Source organism: Chaetura pelagica, unplaced genomic scaffold, assembly GCF_000747805.2.
Source record: "Chaetura pelagica isolate M959 unplaced genomic scaffold, ChaPel_1.0 scaffold752, whole genome shotgun sequence".
Classification (NCBI taxonomy): Eukaryota; Metazoa; Chordata; class Aves; order Apodiformes; family Apodidae; genus Chaetura; species Chaetura pelagica.
Window position 1 is genome coordinate 261226 of NW_009952270.1, and position 17628 is coordinate 278853.

Below are 17628 nucleotides of genomic sequence, written 5' to 3' on the forward strand. Positions count from 1 at the left end.
GGCTGAGGATTTTTCTCCTTTGCTTTGCAAAATGTTTTTGGAAATCTGTTTCTTCAGGGACATGTAAACAGACCCAGTTAGTGTAAATGGCTGCAGGGAAGTAGTAATGCTGAAAACGTGCTCCAACTGGTAGTAGGCTACTGGCTTATATTTTCTTGAAGGCGAGTGATTCCTCTTATACTACCTAGAAGGTAGGAAAGTTGCAAGGAGAGGGGATACACACTAAAGTACCAGAAAGCAGAAGACAAATACTCAATTGCCATTAAAACAGTGAAATTGCGCAGTGATATTGGTGTGACTGGGAGATGTGGATGCTATAGCTTTTTATTCTTTTTTTTCTTTCCATTTAGGAGGGCTTTTGAGCTGCCGCTCTGCTGCTGAGCAGCATGCAGTCCTTTCGGGAGCAAAGTAGTTACCACGGAAACCAGCAGAGCTACCCGCAGGAAGTGCACGGTTCATCCCGACTAGAAGAGTTCAGCCCCCGCCAGCAGGCCCAGATGTTCCAGAGCTTTGGAGGAGGTGCTGGCAGTGGACGTCGTGGAACAACAGGAGCCTCTACAGCAATGCCTGGTGAGAGCTCTGGCCATCAGAGCTACCAAGGTTTCAGAAAAGAAGCAGGAGAGTTTTACTATATGGCTGCCAACAAAGATACAGTGGCGTCAGGAGGGCAGCAGCCACCTCAGCGCAGGCCTTCTGGACCAGTACAGAGCTATGGGCCCCCTCAAGGGAGTAGCTTTGGCAGTCAGTATGGGAGTGAGGGACATGTGGGCCAGTTTCAAACACAGCACTCAACCCTAGGGGGTGTATCCCACTATCAACAGGATTATGCTGGTCCTTTTTCTCCAGGGAGTGCCCAGTATCAGCAGCAGGCTTCTAGCCAGCAGCAGCAGGTGCAGCAGCTGAGACAGCAGATCTATCAATCTCATCAGCCTTTACCCCAGGCTTCCAGCCAGTCTGCTTCTAGCAGCTCACATTTGCAGCCAATGCAGCGTTCATCCACCCTGCCTTCCTCTGCTTCTGGGTACCAGTTACGAGTGGGTCAGTTCAGCCAACACTATCAGCCACCTTCGTCATCCTCCTCCTCCTCTTTCCCCTCCCCACAGCGTTTTGGCCAGTCAGGACAGAATTACGATGGAAGCTACAGTGTGAATTCTGGGTCACAGTATGAAGGCCATGCTGTGGGTTCCAATGCACAAGCATATGGGACCCAGTCAAACTACAGCTTTCAGACTCAACCAATGAAAAGCTTTGAGCAGTCTAAGCTACCCCAAAGTGGGCAGCAGGGGCAGCAGCAACAGCATCAGCCTCAGCATGTAATGCAGTATTCAAATGCTGCCACCAAGCTCTCTCTTCAAAGCCAAGTGGGACAGTACAGCCAGACTGAAGTTCCTGTAAGGTCACCAATGCAGTTTCACCAAAACTTCAGTCCAATCTCTAATCCCTCTCCTGCTGCATCTGTGGTACAATCTCCAAGCTGCAGCTCTACCCCTTCTCCACTCATGCCAGGTGGAGAAAATCTCCAGTGTGGGCAAGGCAACATGTCCATGGGTTCTAGAAACAGAATCCTGCAGATGATGCCTCAGCTTAGTCCTACACCATCTATGATGTCAAGCCCCAATGCTCATGCAGGAGGATTCAAGGGGTTTGGGCTGGAAGGACTGCAGGAAAAAAGGCTCACAGATCCAGGGCTAAGCAGCCTGAGTGCTCTAAGTTCTCAAGTAGCAAATCTGCCCAACACAGTCCAGCATATGTTGCTCTCGGATGCCTTGGCACCTCAGAAGAAAAGTTCTAAAAGGTCATCCTCTTCAAAGAAAGCTGACAGCTGTACCAATTCAGAAGGCTCCTCCCAGGCAGAGGAGCAACTCAAGTCTCCCCTTGCAGAATCCCTTGATGGTGGCTGTTCCAGTAGTTCAGAGGATCATGGGGAAAGGGTGAGACAGCTCAGTGGCCAGAGTACCAGCTCAGACACCACTTACAAAGGGGGTAATTTAGAGAGATCCAACTCGTCACCAGCACAAGGCTCTCAGAATGAGCCATCAAAACTGAGCAACAGCCCTGCAGCTAGGGAAGATGTAGCCTCCCCTGATGGGAAGGAAGCTGTAGTGGCTGTGGAAAATGCACCAAAAGTGAATGAAAAGGCAGTTGGGGTGATTGTCTCCAGGGAAGCCATGACAGGAAGAGTAGAAAAGTCAGGTGGGCAAGATAAACCTGCCCAAGACGATGCTTCCACAACTAGTCAGGCACCAGCTAGTGCTAGTGGAGCAAAAGAAGCTGGGCATGCAGGGACCCAGCCAGAAAATCAAGGAGGAAGTAAAGGGAGCAAAAGTGGAGATAACACTAATCATAATGGAGAGGGGAACAGCCAACCTGGTCATGCAGTTGTTGGGCCAAATTTTCCTGCAAGAACAGAACCTTCCAAATCTCCGGGCAGTTTAAGATACAGTTACAAGGATAATATAGCAGCTGGTATACAGAGAAACATTGGTGGCTTTCCACAATATCCTTCTGGTCAAGAAAAAGGGGATTTTCCAGGGCACAGTGAGCGCAAAGGCCGGAATGAGAAGTTTCCTAGCCTCCTACAGGAGGTCTTACAGGGGTACCATCATCATCCAGACAGAAGGTATTCTAGGAATGCACAGGAACATTCTGGGATGGCTGGGAGTTTGGAGGGAGCTATGAGGCCCAATATCTTAATTAGCCAAACCAATGAGTTGACCAATAGAGGTCTCTTGAATAAAAGCATGGGATCTCTCCTGGAAGGCCCTCACTGGGGTCCCTGGGATAGAAAGTCTAGCAGTGCAGCTCCTGACATGAAGCAGATAAATCTAGCTGATTACCCTCTTGCTAGAAAGTTTGATGTGGAGTCTCAGTCTTCTGCCCATGAAGGGGGAGCACTCTCAGAGAGGAGATCAGTGATCTGTGATATATCTCCATTAAGGCAACTTGTCAGAGATCCTGGCCCTCACCCAATTGGGCACATGGGTCCTGAGGCCAGAAGTGGAAGGAGTGAACGTCTTGCCCCTGGCTTGAGCCAGTCAGTAATACTCCCTGGTGGTTTAGTATCCATGGAAACAAAGATGAAAGCTCACAGTGGGCAAATAAAAGAAGAAGATTTTGAACCATCAAAGAGCTCAGCTAGTCTCAATAACAAAAAAACAGGAGACCACTGTCATCCTGCTGGCATCAAGCATGAATCTTTCCGAGGCAATGCTAGCCCTGGAGCTGCAGTCTCTGATGCTGCTTCAGACTACATTCCCCAGCAGGACAGCAGATCGACACAGATGAGACGAGCATCTGGCAGAGCTGGAAGCAGCAGGGGTAAATCACCTTCTCAATTTCAGGATCTTGCCGATAAACTGAAAATGTCACCAGGCAGAAGCAGAGGCCCGGGGACAGATCTGCATCACATGAACCCCCACATGACGCTATCTGAAAGAGTTAACAGGGGTTCCTTGCATTCTGCTTATCCGCAGAATTCAGAAGGCCCATCTTTGGCTTCAGCCTACCACACAAATGCTAGGCCTCATGCTTTTGGGGACCCTAACCAGAGTTTAAATTCCCAGTATCATTACAAGAGGCAGATATACCAGCAAGACGAATACAAAGATTGGGCAAGCAGCACTGCTCAGGGTGTGATTGCTGCAGCTCAGCACAGGCAGGAAGGAGCAAGGAAGAGCCCAAGACAACAGCAGTTTCTGGAAAGAGTAAGGAGTCCCTTAAAAAATGACAAGGATGGAATGATGTACCTTCAAGGTAGCTCTTACCATGATACTGGAAGCCAGGAGGCTGGCCGCTGTGTTATGGGGAGTGACGGTACTCAGAGCAAATGCACCGAACTGAAACATGGCAATCAGAAGTTGCAGCATCACGAATCTGGTTGGGACCTCTCTCGGCAAACCTCTCCTGCCAAAAGCAGTGGCCCCCTTGGAGCAGCCAACCAAAAAAGATTTTGCCCTCAAGAAAGCGATGGGCATCGACGAGAGGATTCTACAGATTTGCCCAAGCCTAGTAATGCCATGCTCAGGCTCCCTGGCCAGGAAGACCAATCTCCTCAAAATCCATTAATTATGAGGAGGAGAGTCCGTTCTTTCATCTCTCCTATCCCCACCAAAAGACAGCCACAGGATCTGAAGAACAGTGGCAGTGAAGATAAGGGGCGACTGATGACTTCAGGAAAAGAAGGAGCTGATAAAACATACAACTCCTATGCCCGTTCATCTCAAAGCCAAGATGTTGGCAAGTCAATTTCAAAGGGAGATTCCTTCAAGGACCTGCCAAGTCCTGAAAATAGGAATTGCCCTGCTGTTTCCCTCACAAGCCCGGCTAAGACCAAAATACTGCCCCCAAGAAAAGGGCGAGGATTAAAACTGGAAGCTATTGTTCAAAAAATTACATCTCCCAATATTAGGAGAAGTGTTTCTACCAACAGCGCTGAAACTGGTGCAGATACTGTCACTCTCGATGACATCCTGTCCCTTAAGAGTGGACCTGAAGGAGGAAATGTGACTGCACATGGACCAGAGGCAGAGAAGAGAAAAGGAGATATGTCAGACCAAGTGGGGCCAGCAAGCCAGGATACAACTGGTGAGATAACTCTTCCGAGATCTTCAGAAGAGTGGCAAAGCAGTGAGGATGATAAAACAAAGAAAGAGGTCCCTGAAACTGCCAGTGTTGGTAAAGAAGGAGCAGTATCCAGTGCAGCACCACCACCTTCTCAGAAGTCAGGTGGTCAGGGAAGGTCTGATGGATCTGTAAGTGGAGCTGGAACTCTGACCTTTTCTGACTCAAAAACAATTTCCCCTTCCAGTGTGTTTACTTCTGAACCAAATCCGAAGTCTGAGGAAAAAGATGGAGACGTGACAAACATTTCACCCAAGCCAGATGGTTTCCCTCCAAAGGGATATTTTCCCTCTGGAAAGAAAAAGGGGAGGCCAATTGGGAGCGTGAACAAGCAGAAGAAGCAACAGCAACAACAGCAGCAGCAACAGCAGCAACTGCCACCACCCCCACCACCTCCACCAGTACCTTCCCAGTCTTCAGAAGGGGTAGGTGGTGGTGAGCCAAAACCGAAGAGGCAAAGGAGGGAGAGGCGAAAACCTGCAGCGCAGCCACGGAAGCGGAAGCCTAGACGGGCTGCTCCGATTGTGGAGCCTCAAGAACCAGAGATCAAGCTTAAATATGCTACTCAGTCTGTAGATAAAACTGACTCCAAGAATAAGTCCTTTTTCCCTTATATTCATGTGGTAAACAAGTGTGAACTAGGCGCTGTGTGCACAATCATTAATGCGGAGGAAGAGGAGCAGAACAAACTGGTGAGGGGTCGGAAAGGACAGAGGTCTTCAACACCCCCTCCTAGTAATGCAGAAAGCAAAGTGCTGCCCACCTCAACTTTCATGCTGCAGGGCCCTGTAGTAACAGAGTCTTCTGTCTTAGGGCACCTGGTTTGCTGTCTCTGTGGCAAATGGGCCAGCTATCGTAACATGGGTGACCTCTTTGGTCCGTTCTACCCCCAGGATTATGCAGCCACCTTGCCCAAGAACCCACCTCCAAAGAGGGCCACAGAAATGCAGAGCAAAGTCAAGGTACGGCACAAAAGTGCTTCTAATGGTTCCAAGACAGATACAGAAGAGGAGGAGGAACAGCAACAACAGAAGGAACAAAGAAGCCTAGCTGCTCATCCCCGCTTTAAGAGGCGGCACCGCTCTGAGGACTGTAGCGGGGCCTCTCGGTCACTTTCAAGGGGAGCTTCTTGTAAAAAAGCAACCACTGACAGTGGCAGTGGTGGTGAAAAGACTCCTTTGGACTCAAAACCCTCTATGCCCACTTCAGAAGGTGGCACTGAGCTGGAGTTACAAATTCCTGAACTACCTCTTGACAGCAATGAATTTTGGGTCCACGAGGGTTGTATTCTCTGGGCCAATGGGATCTACCTGGTCTGTGGCAGGCTCTATGGGCTGCAGGAAGCTGTGGAGATTGCAAAAGAGATGGTAAGTACCTAACCTTAATATACCAAATAATTTGTTTCCATTTGCTGTATTTATATATATATATACACACCATTTGGAATACAATTTTTTCCTTGTTCTTCTCTCATGTCTCAAGCAATCATCTTTCATCTTAGGTAAATCTGTAATTATGTCCTTTTGATGGCCTTGTTTAGATCACTGCCACACCTGATCAGACAGATTTTTCAGGTATCAAAATGCTGGATGCCTATGACCTACTAAAAGTTCTGGATGTCCAAAGGCTTCCTTATGACAACAGTAATTTTTCTTCTCCATATTCTGACCTATTAGATACTTAATAAGCTCTAGTGCTCTTTTTGGAGTCATACAATGAAAAGACAAGTGGCAGCTGACAAGAATTGCAACAAAGATAATTCCAGTTCAGCATTGGGCAAAAAAATTCAGTGAGGATGGTGAAACATTGGATTGAGGGAGGAGGAACAACAGAGAAGCTGTGGAATATCTGCACTTGAGAGATGCAGCAATGTGACTGCCCGGGCCCTAAGCAACTCACTTTACCTCTGAAGTTGGATCTAGCTATGAAGTTGGCTCTGCTTCCAGCAGGAGTCCCTTTCAACCTAGGTTATTTTTTGACTATAATTCATATTATGCAACTGCAGGAGAATTTGCAGTCCTTGCAAAATAAGATTGATGGAGTAGAATTGCACACAAGTTCGTAAGCTTTATGTGAAATGTGAATGGGTGTAGTATTGATTAATTCAGTATGAATTATACCACAAATAATACTGATAATTGACTTTCTCCAAAGTGCCGGTATACAATGAGTATAAATATGTAAAAATAAAGCAGGAACAAAGGGTGAACTTTATTCACAACCACCTGGTTGTGGATGGAGAAAATTGCTGTTATTGATTTTCTGAGGTATAAGCTGACAGTTATGTGGCTTTCTTTGCCATCATCTGTATGCATCCCTTTATTTATGGTTACCTTTTGCATTACGTTTTCTGTCTAGGGACAGACCATGGAAGAGGCACTAGACTACTTTTTAATGTTACCTTCAGATTCTTTCTTTTCTAAACAGTGTTGGGATCCAGTTCTCTTCACTCTGTTGATAAATACAGCGTGATGGTTTTCCTTTCTAGAAGTCTTTTTTTCTTCAAGTTTGATTCCTGGCTTGTTTTGCATTTTCACTCACTGTTCTTTGACAGTAATTACATGCTTCTTTGCCCTAAGTTGATTTGGCCTGTATTCTTCTTTCTAGCCTCTCATTACACAAAGTCAGTTAATTTCATTTGGTTTTCATTGTGCCGTGCTTGTTCTGATGCAGCTGCTGAATTTCTTACCTCTGGTGATTGCAAGGTTTCTTCTGGGATCTCCACCACTGTTTGGATTCTACTCACAATGTCGTTGTGCTTTTGCATGTCTTGTAGTTCACCAGTATTTTGAATTTGGATCGCTCCAGCCTGATTTTTTATTTTTCCTGTTTTCAGGGTGTGTCTTTCATTTATGATCCTTGTTCTTCCAGTAGCAAATGCCTTTTCTGGAAGTTCTACTGTTAGGCTCTAATCAAACTTGACAAATAGCAGTCCATTATCCACAACAATTTTATGAGTTTTGTATGTTGCTTGACATTCTAGTTCTTTCTCTGCATGGGATCTTGATGATTTTCTAACTGAATACTCTTTGGCCTACCCTGTATCACTTTCTTCCAACTGTTATGATCATCTCCTTGTCACAAACAGTTTTTTTTTCCTCCTCTTAACCCTTTCATCTGTCCTTATAGCACCATACAAGAACATTCCCTTGTCTCCCTTGAACCTTGTGTCCTTTCTCTCTACCCCATTCCTTTAATCACTTGCTTAACTCCTAGCATTTCTTTTCCCTCATAGTACCTGTATATATGAGTGTTTCCCTTTTTAAAAAAAAAACAAAAAACTGTACAAAATGCCTGTGGCCTCTCTTGCCTTTGCAACTACCACTTAATTTCCTTTTACTTTTTTCATCTCAGTATTCTGTGACTGCATTGTCTGTGGCTCTTGTCCTCCACTGCAGCTTCAATTGTACTTTACTACAATGCTAATGGATGTTTACGGTGATCTCTTCCTAGCTAAGGTTCAAATTCAGTGCTTCATTTTCCTTTCCCTGTCAGCTGCATTTGTCACTATCAGCTGTGCTGCTCTGAAAGTGCTGTTCCACCTTTGTTTCCCATCTCTGTCTTCCTTTGATTACCTCCTTTCTATTTTTTGCAGAGGCTGTTGTTCATTACTTCCGGCTTTTTGTGTGGGGTTGACTGAAGTTCTGCTTGTGATTTTCTTCTCTTGATCCTGGAATATCATGCCTTTGGGTAGCGCTTGGTAACCTGGTTACTTTTTTCCAAAGTCTTGTCGAGCTTTCTTCTTGACTCTCATTTCAAAACATAGCTTTTAATCTACCTCATTCTTAATCCATCATTAGCCATCTTGTTCCAATTTTATTGTCATTTGGATTCACAATCTCCCTATTTGATTTTCAAATTATTTCTTCCTAATCCTTCCTATTTAAAGCTGTAGGAAATACTGCTTACTTTCAGTATATGAGAAGTAACATGTAGCCTTCTTCACTGTTGTGTCTGGGTCCATTTTTAATCAAGTTACAAGAATCTCAACTTTCAGAGGCAGGGACTGTTTTCTTTTGTGCCAAGAACATTCCCTTGTCTCCCTTGAACCTTGTGTCCTTTCTCTCTACCCCATTCCTTTAATCACTTGCTTAACTCCTAGCATTTCTTTTCCCTCATAGTACCTGTATATATGAGTGTTTCACTTTTTTAAAAAAAAAAAAAACTGTACAGAATGCCTGTGGCCTCTCTTGCCTTTGCAACTACCACTTAATTTCCTTTTACTTTTTTCATCTCAGTATTCTGTGACTGCATTGTCTGTGGCTCTTGTCCTCCACTGCAGCTTCAATTGTACTTTACTACAATGCTAATGGATGTTTACGGTGATCTCTTCCTAGCTAAGGTTCAAATTCAGTGCTTCATTTTCCTTTCCCTGTCAGCTGCATTTGTCACTATCAGCTGTGCTGCTCTGAAAGTGCTGTTCCACCTTTGTTTCCCATCTCTGTCTTCCTTTGATTACCTCCTTTCTATTTTTTGCAGAGGCTGTTGTTCATTACTTCCGGCTTTTTGTGTGGGGTTGACTGAAGTTCTGCTTGTGATTTTCTTCTCTTGATCCTGGAATATCATGCCTTTGGGTAGCGCTTGGTAACCTGGTTACTTTTTTCCAAAGTCTTGTCGAGCTTTCTTCTTGACTCTCATTTCAAAACATAGCTTTTAATCTACCTCATTCTTAATCCATCATTAGCCATCTTGTTCCAATTTTATTGTCATTTGGATTCACAATCTCCCTATTTGATTTTCAAATTATTTCTTCCTAATCCTTCCTATTTAAAGCTGTAGGAAATACTGCTTACTTTCAGTATATGAGAAGTAACATGTAGCCTTCTTCACTGTTGTGTCTGGGTCCATTTTTAATCAAGTTACAAGAATCTCAACTTTCAGAGGCAGGGACTGTTTTCTTTTGTGCTTTGTTTTGTTATGTCTTACACAAGCACAGTAACAGGTGCCCTAGCTGAATGCTGGGCTATTCTTCATTATGTCCGTGGGAGTATTTTTCTTTCACCTCTCTCACAAATAGCAGAATAAGTTTTCTCCTAGCATTATTTTTTCCTTAACGTTTTTATCCTATTGTAGCAAATTGTAGCACTGTACTTTTCTCTGGAAGCAAAATGTGCTTCATGTTTCAGTTAGGAGAAGGTTACATGCAACATGAAGATGGCAGTCAAGAGTATTCAGAGGTGTTCCTGCCAGAAGCCATCCCCAGGCAGTGAAAGGCTCTGTTGTACTAGGCTCTTTTGCTCTGCTGCCTGAGGATAGCCTTCTGGCTCAGACAGCTGATTTCCTGTGCTTCTTGACTTCTTCCGTGCTTTGCAAGTGCATTTTCTTTTTGTTCCTTCCTGACATGCAGTTCATCAGTGTTAGTGTCCTGGAAAAGTAGATGTGCAAGCCATGTAGCTGCTTGCTGGCAGGAGAGAGCAGACAGATGTATGCACAAGCATACAGGAATCTAGGTCTTAAATTTGGTCTAGGGTAAGGAAAGACATTAGTTTCTGGCATATAAAGGGTCATAAGCCTGGAAGTGAGTATTTCGTATGTGTAACACATTCTGTGCAAATGAAATACTGCCAGAATTCAAAATCTATGTAAGCTGTTTGTAATACTCACAAAGGGCAAATGCACCCCAATGTAAACTGCATCCATACCATTGAATTGAAATATTTTCTGTAGCGATCTGGCTCTGTTGTTGTTGCTTATGCAGCATCCTGGTATAGAAATAAGAAACTTCTTGTCAAAGGCCATAAACCATTGAGCCATGATGTAGAGGTAGTGGCATAAGTAACCTGCCCTGCATTTCTTCTTACACAAACTCAGCTGTTTGTTTGGTTTTTTTCATATGGAAGCTTATTACAGATTTATTTTTTTTTCCAAACACCTCTGTTTCTTGTTTGTCTTCCAGATTCAGGAAGGAATTGGAAGCATTTTTCTTGCTCTGTTAAGTGTTCTGTTCTTTATATGAATAAATGTCTGCGGCTTACTGCATTTTTTTAAGAACAGCCCCATACTCAGTCTCAAGGAAGGCTTAGAATTTACGAGGTTGCTCAGAGGTCAATTTGTATCAGATGCTCTAGAAGAATTTGAGATGGAAAGGTATTACCTTAAAAAGATTATCAAACTGTGAAGTGACACTCCTGAGCTTTGAGCTTTCCTAAAAGACTGGTGTCACACTAGACTGAAAATGGTGTGAATATGTTACTTTCTAAGTGGCAATTTAGCTGTTTTCCAGAGTGCTAGACTCTGCCTTTCTCAAAGGCAAAAAAGTGTTCCTCTTGTTCTGGCCATTCTAGAGGGCTTCTTGGTTCTGAGAATGTGAATAGCTTATCAGCTGTATGATTTGGGCTGCTTCAGATGCAGAATTGCGTAATCATTCTTCTTGTTTTGAGGTTCAAAGTAAATACCCCAGCAGATGGACCCACCTGTCAAGTAGTCTGTCTTTCACTCTTAACTGCCAGTTAAACCCTAGGAAGGGTGATAACTGGTCTTACTGCAGTTGGATACTTTTGATTTGAAGGCTAATGAAATACTGAACTGAAAAAATACCATATCCCTAGTGCTGGACGATCTTGTCACGTACAGAATGCTTGCTTTGAAATATTGAAGGTGGCATGTTTTGGACTAGATAAAGCAGATTATAAGTGATTTGGCAGAAGATCTTTACCTTATGATACCAGGAATCTTATAGTAGGTACTCCTGCAACAGGTTTGAAAATATATCCATATTCTTCCTTTGAAAATGTCTGAGTTTCTTTTCTTACAGTCATGTCAATCATTTATTTCCATGTATGGATTTGGAAAACTAACAGTTGCATGTACTTAGCCTTATTGCATGTAGTTATAGCCTTGAAGGCTATAAATGCCTTCAAGGGAACAGTTTCCTACCTTGTTTATCTTATCACTGTTTTGCTATTCATGAGAAACTCATTTTCATGCAAGATGAAGTCTTGGTTACTTTTGAAACTGGCAAAACTATGAAGTTGCTTTGGTAGTTAACTTATTTAATGTTCAAAATAATTGCTGGTCTTTACTCTCAGTATAAAATTTAAGAAACTGTAAGTGAAAAACAATGCTAAAAACATTCCTTATGTTCGCTTGAGTTGCAGAATCTGTGAAGATAGTTCTACTGTTGTTTTATAAAAGGCTGTTCACTGGGAGGTGGTGTGCTGTTCCTTCAAAATTATTTTATAAAACACTTTTCCAAGACATGCTCTGGTCTAGCACACGTATTACTTCTGAGTTGGTGGTGGGTTGGTTGTTTGTTCATTTTAGTGGGGTTGTTTGGGGTTTTGTTGTTTGGTTTTTGTTTCTTCCCTGCTTCCTTGTCAGAATTGACCTTGCTGAAGGTAAATCTAGCTCTTGTTTCTGCTGGCAGTGCTCTGTGAAAGGAAAATTTGTTTATCCTCCTTTTAGAGATCTCTTTTAAAAGGTCTAAATAATTTAATACTTTTCTCATCAATCTCTGCTTCATTCCCAGTTTGAGAAATTTTTCAATCCTTATACATGAAAGGAAATCCTTGGAACCTGTTCCCTTTGTTGCTTCTTATTGAAAAGATTATCTTGAGTTTCAGTCATGAGAACATCAGAGTAACAAACAGCGAAGGGTTAAATCTGCCCATCATCTACAGTATAATGGAAGGAGATTCTGAGCTTTCTCTCACCATTCTGGAATTTTTTCTGATTCTCCATGAAATATCTTTCAAAGCCTGCTGCTCACCTGAGGAGGTGAAATCTGCCTTCTTTAGGATTGTTAAGCTCATTCAAAAGATGAGACTGACTTTGGAGAAAATTCTTAAAAACCACATATGGGATCACAGAAGTTAAGAACCTAAATGCATGTATGTATCTTTGTATACTGATACTTATATATTTGAATTTTTCATTACTGTTGGGCAGTGGTGGCCTTCTGGCTCAGGTTGAGCATGCCTTTGTTTGTTTGTAGGGCTTGGAGGTAGGTTTACATTTGCTCTTCAGATTTCATGGAAGACAACTTCTGTTTTCACACAGAGAAGTTGTACTTGGTCACTTAGGACTCCTGGTGATCTCCCAGAGAATTGTATCTCTGGAATTATTTACCATAGAAGAATAAAGGATTGCCTGTCTATAATATTTTGATTACTCTGCTTTCATAGAACCATTTTCTTTCATTTATCTCTACCATTCTGAACCCTAGCTGTATATTGGGTGAATAAAGTTGGCTAGGGGAATCATTAGGAATTAAGCTATTTATATTCTGAGATTTAGGAAATCAAAGCCTAACAAAAATACTCCTACATGCTGTAAGTAATTGTGTTTAAAAGGTTCCTAACTGTGTGGCTAATGAAACGTCTAAGCTAGGGAATCATTGTGAGCTGAGAAAATTGTGGAAGGTTAGCTACCTCTGGCAGAATAAAGCAAAACATTGTCTATTCCTGGAAACCTGAGTGGTATAGCACCAGGAGTCTGAAGGTGTCAGTTTATTCTGAATGTTTCATTTGGCACAGGTGTGCCTTGTTTTCCTGAAGCCAGGCTAGGAGTCAGTTGTTGTCAAGAGGGATGAACTGTACTTTACAAGCTGCTTGCTCTCACTGTTTCCCTTGTGGTAGATCAACCAACTGTGCGTTTGCACAGGGGATTGATTTTTATCTAGCTAATCCATCAGAAGGCTAGCTTGGGAGTGGGAGATCTTTGTGCCAGGTCAGCCATCTAAATCTGCTTACTCTCTGAACCACGTTTGCTGTGTTTGATGGGGAGGGCCCTTTCCACTGGTAATTACCACCGTTAGATCAAGTTAGCCATAACACAAAATTGTGCCCAGGTTACGTCACCACTTGAAAGTGTTTTAGGCCCACAGTGCTACTGTTTCTTAGGTGTTGGGAGATGAATGCTGACCTTTTATTCATTATCCTTCTTTTTAGAGAAGGAAAAATATGCAAAACCTGACATTTTTTCTCACCCCCTTTCCCCTCCAATAAGCCCCTCAAGTGAAGTTCTGCATCAGGTCAAGGTTCAGCTGAAATGATAATCTGCAGCTTCAAAGATCACATGCCTGACAAACACAGGAAGGAAAAACCTGTGTTTCTTACACCCAGACCTGTAATAGTAGAGAGAAATTTCCAGAGTTAGGAAGAAGTGACTCTGGAGCTTGTTAATTTTTCATGGTGGGGAAAGGAAAGCCAGTAATGAATTTAAAAACAGCCTGTTAGCAGTGATTGGGGAAAAAAAAAAAGGGTGGGGTTGTGTATTGAAAACATTGTCTGCTTATTTTTATCTCTGGCAACTGCTTTTATTATGCTTTAACTTCTGAGGTGAGGAGTGCCACATAATCTTGAGACATCTTCTACCATTACCCTTGAAGTAGTTGAGTTCTTGGCTTTCGCTGGCAGACTGTCCAAACACCTAGTTGCCTGAGCTGGAAATGTGCTCTTTTCTTTCCTCAAGAAAGTCCCTAGTAAGATCAGTTTAACATTTTGTCACAGTTTGACTCAGGTCCGACAACAATGCTCTCGATCCCCCCTCCCCCCAACCCACGTAGGGAAGGAGAGAGAGAAAAAGAGAGAGACTTGGCTGGATTGAAAACTAAACTACACAGCTTTAATTAAAACACTAATGAATGATACAAGAAAATATATACAATTATATACAATATATTTGTATATAATTGTGTATATTTTCTTGTATCATTCATTAGTGTTTTAATTAAAGCTGTGTAGTTTAGTTTTCAATCCAGCCAAGTCTCTCTCTTTTTCTCTCTCTCCTTCCCTACCTGGGTGGGAGGGGGAGGGGATCGAGAGCATTGTTGTCGGACCTGAGTCAAACTGTGACAACAATTTATGGGGGGGCTAGATTTTAAGCCCCACGTTGGGCGCCAATAGTCTCCCCATAGTGTCTGAGCCGGCAGAGTGCAGGTGCAGCCTTGAAGCCTCAGTAGTTAGAAAAACATTCCACTGTCTTATCAGCCTAGCAGAACACACTGTTGCTAGTTACAAGAAAGCTTACTGAAGGAAAAAAAAATCAGTAAAAAGAAAAATTGGCTTCATCCTGGCTCAAACCAGGACACATTTGTTTTCATTCCTCAGGAAATAGCAGCATCTTGAATATTCTTTTACAGTGTTGCAAAAATAAGAGCATGAAATTCTGGGTGGAGAACAAATTCTGAAAGACAGGCTGAATAATGAACTTGAGATTCAGTTTTCTCAGAAAGGCATTGCCATCTGCTGCGCTACAGAAACTCTGTGCTGTCGTGAGTCCTGGTCTGTAGGAGTGTGCTGCTACAGAGACAAGAACCTAGTAGGAGCCCCTGTTGTATCTCAGTTCATTGCCTTCCTCTGGTAGCAACCTAGAAGTGTGAATGACAAGTGCTACAGCACTTGGTGGCTCACAGCAGCTCTTTGTGTTGGTATCAAACATCAAAGAGGTGAGCAGGCAGAATACACACCTACATTTCTGATACATAAAATAGAATCATAGAATGGTTAACGTTGGAAGGGATCTTAAAGATCGTCAGTTTCCAACCTCCCTGCTATGAGTAGGGCTGCACAAAGCCTCATCCAACCTGCCCTTGAACACCACCAGGGAGGCGTCTTCCACAACCTCCCTGAGCAACCTATTCCAGTGCCTTACTGCCCTCATGATGAAGAATTTCTTCCTGATATCTAACACAAATCTCTCCTCTTTCAGTTTAAAACCATTACCCCATGTCCTGTCGTTACCCTCTGGAAAGTCCCTCCCACACCTTTCTTGTAGGCCCCTTCAGGTACTGGAAGGCCGCTATAAGGTCTCCTGGAGCCTTCTCTTCTCCAGACTGAGCTCTCTCAGCCTGTCTTCATAGCAGAGGTGCTCCAGCTCTTTGATCATCTTCATGGCCCTTCTCTCGACCCTCTCCAACAGCTCCATGTCTTTCATGTGCTGAAGGCTCCAGAGCTGTACACAGCACTCCAGGTGGGGTCTCACCAGAGCAGAGGGGCAGAATTCCCTCCCTCACCCAGCTGACCACACTTCTTTTGATGCAGCCCAGGATGCAGTTGGCTCTCTGGGCTCCAGCACCTATTGGCAGCTCATGTCGAGCTTCTCATCTACTACCACCTCCAAGTCCTTTGCCTTGGGACTGCTCTCTAGCCATTCTCCCCCCAAGCCTGTGTTTGTGCCTGGGGTTGTGCCAACCCACGTACAGGACCTTGCATATTTCAGTATCCTCAGTGATCAGAAGCCATTAATTCTGTTTGTGAAATGAAGCTGGCTTTATTGTGAGTAGAAGTCAGGTAAGACCTGGTGATCATGGATTGTAGACAGCAGGAAGTACAGTTCAGTTGTGGTCTCATTCATAAAGATTATACTGGGAAAAGAAGAAAGACTTCTTCGGTTTTGACCTATTGTGTGGGGGCAGAGAGAAGATGAAGGGTAGGCAGGAAAGGAATTTCTGTGCATCTTTACTAGCAGACTTGTTTGCCATTAATTTATCCCAAAGTATGGGCATTATGGCTGCGCTTGCATGTGGTTTTATATTTTATTGTTTGTCTAGCATGCAGAGTGAGGAAAGCGGAAAATAGATTTACTGACAATAGAGTGTTGGGAAAGAATAGGATGTTTAACCACTTACATTAGTTGTAGCCAGCAGCACTGGAAATTTGTATGTAAAAAGCATCTTGCACATTCCACAGTTGTGGCCTTTATATAAAGCATCAGGGATCCTCAAAAGCTATGTACAATTTTTGTTTAAAAATACATTTTAGTAACTTTAATGTCTTAAGAAGCTCTTCCAGAAGTAAATGGGGCTTTCTCTGTGCAGGACATTTGTAAACAAGGCTTTAGAGCTTTTTGTGTGGCTATCCACAAGCTCACACAATCCTTTCTATAAGATTTAAGTTGCCTGTTACTGTAAAGATGCCAAACTCTTGCTAAATTCTCAATAGCAAGTGAATACAATCCATTTATGTGTCATTTTAGCTTGAATCTTTTTAAGCTGTGTTGGCAGAAAGGTTCTTAAGATTCCCCAAAACTGGGAGGGAGGATGGTTGCCCTGTTCGAGTTTTAACTTAAACTGAACTTTTTTCTAACTTAAACTAATTCCAGATGGTAGTCATTTGAGTTGTGTCCCCTTCATTAAAAGAATGCTGCTAACAAATAAGTGTTGAAGGACATTCAAGAACTTCAGAAGTGTGTTCTGCTCCACGCCTCTTGAGTTTAAAATGGCCTATACTTTCTTACAATTGGACAAAAATGCAAACCTTTAAAAAAATATTCCCTGATTTTGAGAAAATTATTTCTTCTTAATCTTTTTGTTTGTTGAGTTTGACAAGAGGTTCATTTCTGGAGGTAGGAATTAATGACTTTCTGTTGTATGGATTGTTAGAATTACATTATATCTTTTTTAAGACTTTAAAAATAAAAATTACAGTTTCTCCCTTTTGTTTTTTAACTAAACATCATCCTGAATCCATTGATTACTGCATAAGGAAAACAAGCTTCAACTATACTAATGTTCTACCATTCATAGTAAAGGAAAGCTCTTCAAACACTGCAATGCAAAACAGTTCATAAAAAAGCTGCGTAAGCATAATGCTTTGTGCAGTAGCTAGGCTGAGGCAGGAATGGTGCAGGCAAAACTGAGACACTTCTTGATGGTTGTGTGAGACTTTTTTAAAGATAGGATATAGAAAGCAATTTTTTAACTTTTTGGAAAAGTAAGTTTTTGTCTACCCATTATAAACCTAGTTACATAACTCGGGTGTCTTTTTTTTATTAGAGAAATATGTTCTGGATGAGGCTAGATTAATTTCTCTAGATTTAGAAAGATGAGTAAAAATAAAACTGAAGTATGATGAGTATTCATGTAATAATTTTAGAAACTACAGCAAAATTCAAACTAGTTTTTGCCTTGAAGAATGTTACTCCCAGAGACAAGAATCTGAGAAGAGGTTCTGTCTGTGCTGTACACTTTGCCTGAGGTTATGGCAGAAGCTAGGAAGAGAGTTTGGGTTCCCTGACTCTTAAAACCATCCTTTTCAGCTCATTCTAAACTATGCTACTTGCACTGTT

The 17628-nt window shown here is 42.7% G+C and overlaps 1 protein-coding gene across 1 annotated transcript in view; it reads left to right on the top strand.

Annotated features, from left to right (window-relative positions):
- Nucleotides 1-354: 354 nt before the first annotated feature.
- TCF20 (transcription factor 20 (AR1)) overlaps nt 355-17628 on the top strand; it is a 40525-nt gene continuing 23251 nt past the window's right edge. Inside the window, exon 1 of the mRNA XM_010007760.1 lies at nt 355-5987. Within this exon, the coding sequence (XP_010006062.1) occupies nt 387-5987 (5601 nt within the window). The 5' untranslated portion in view covers nt 355-386. The remainder of the gene's footprint in view (nt 5988-17628) is intronic.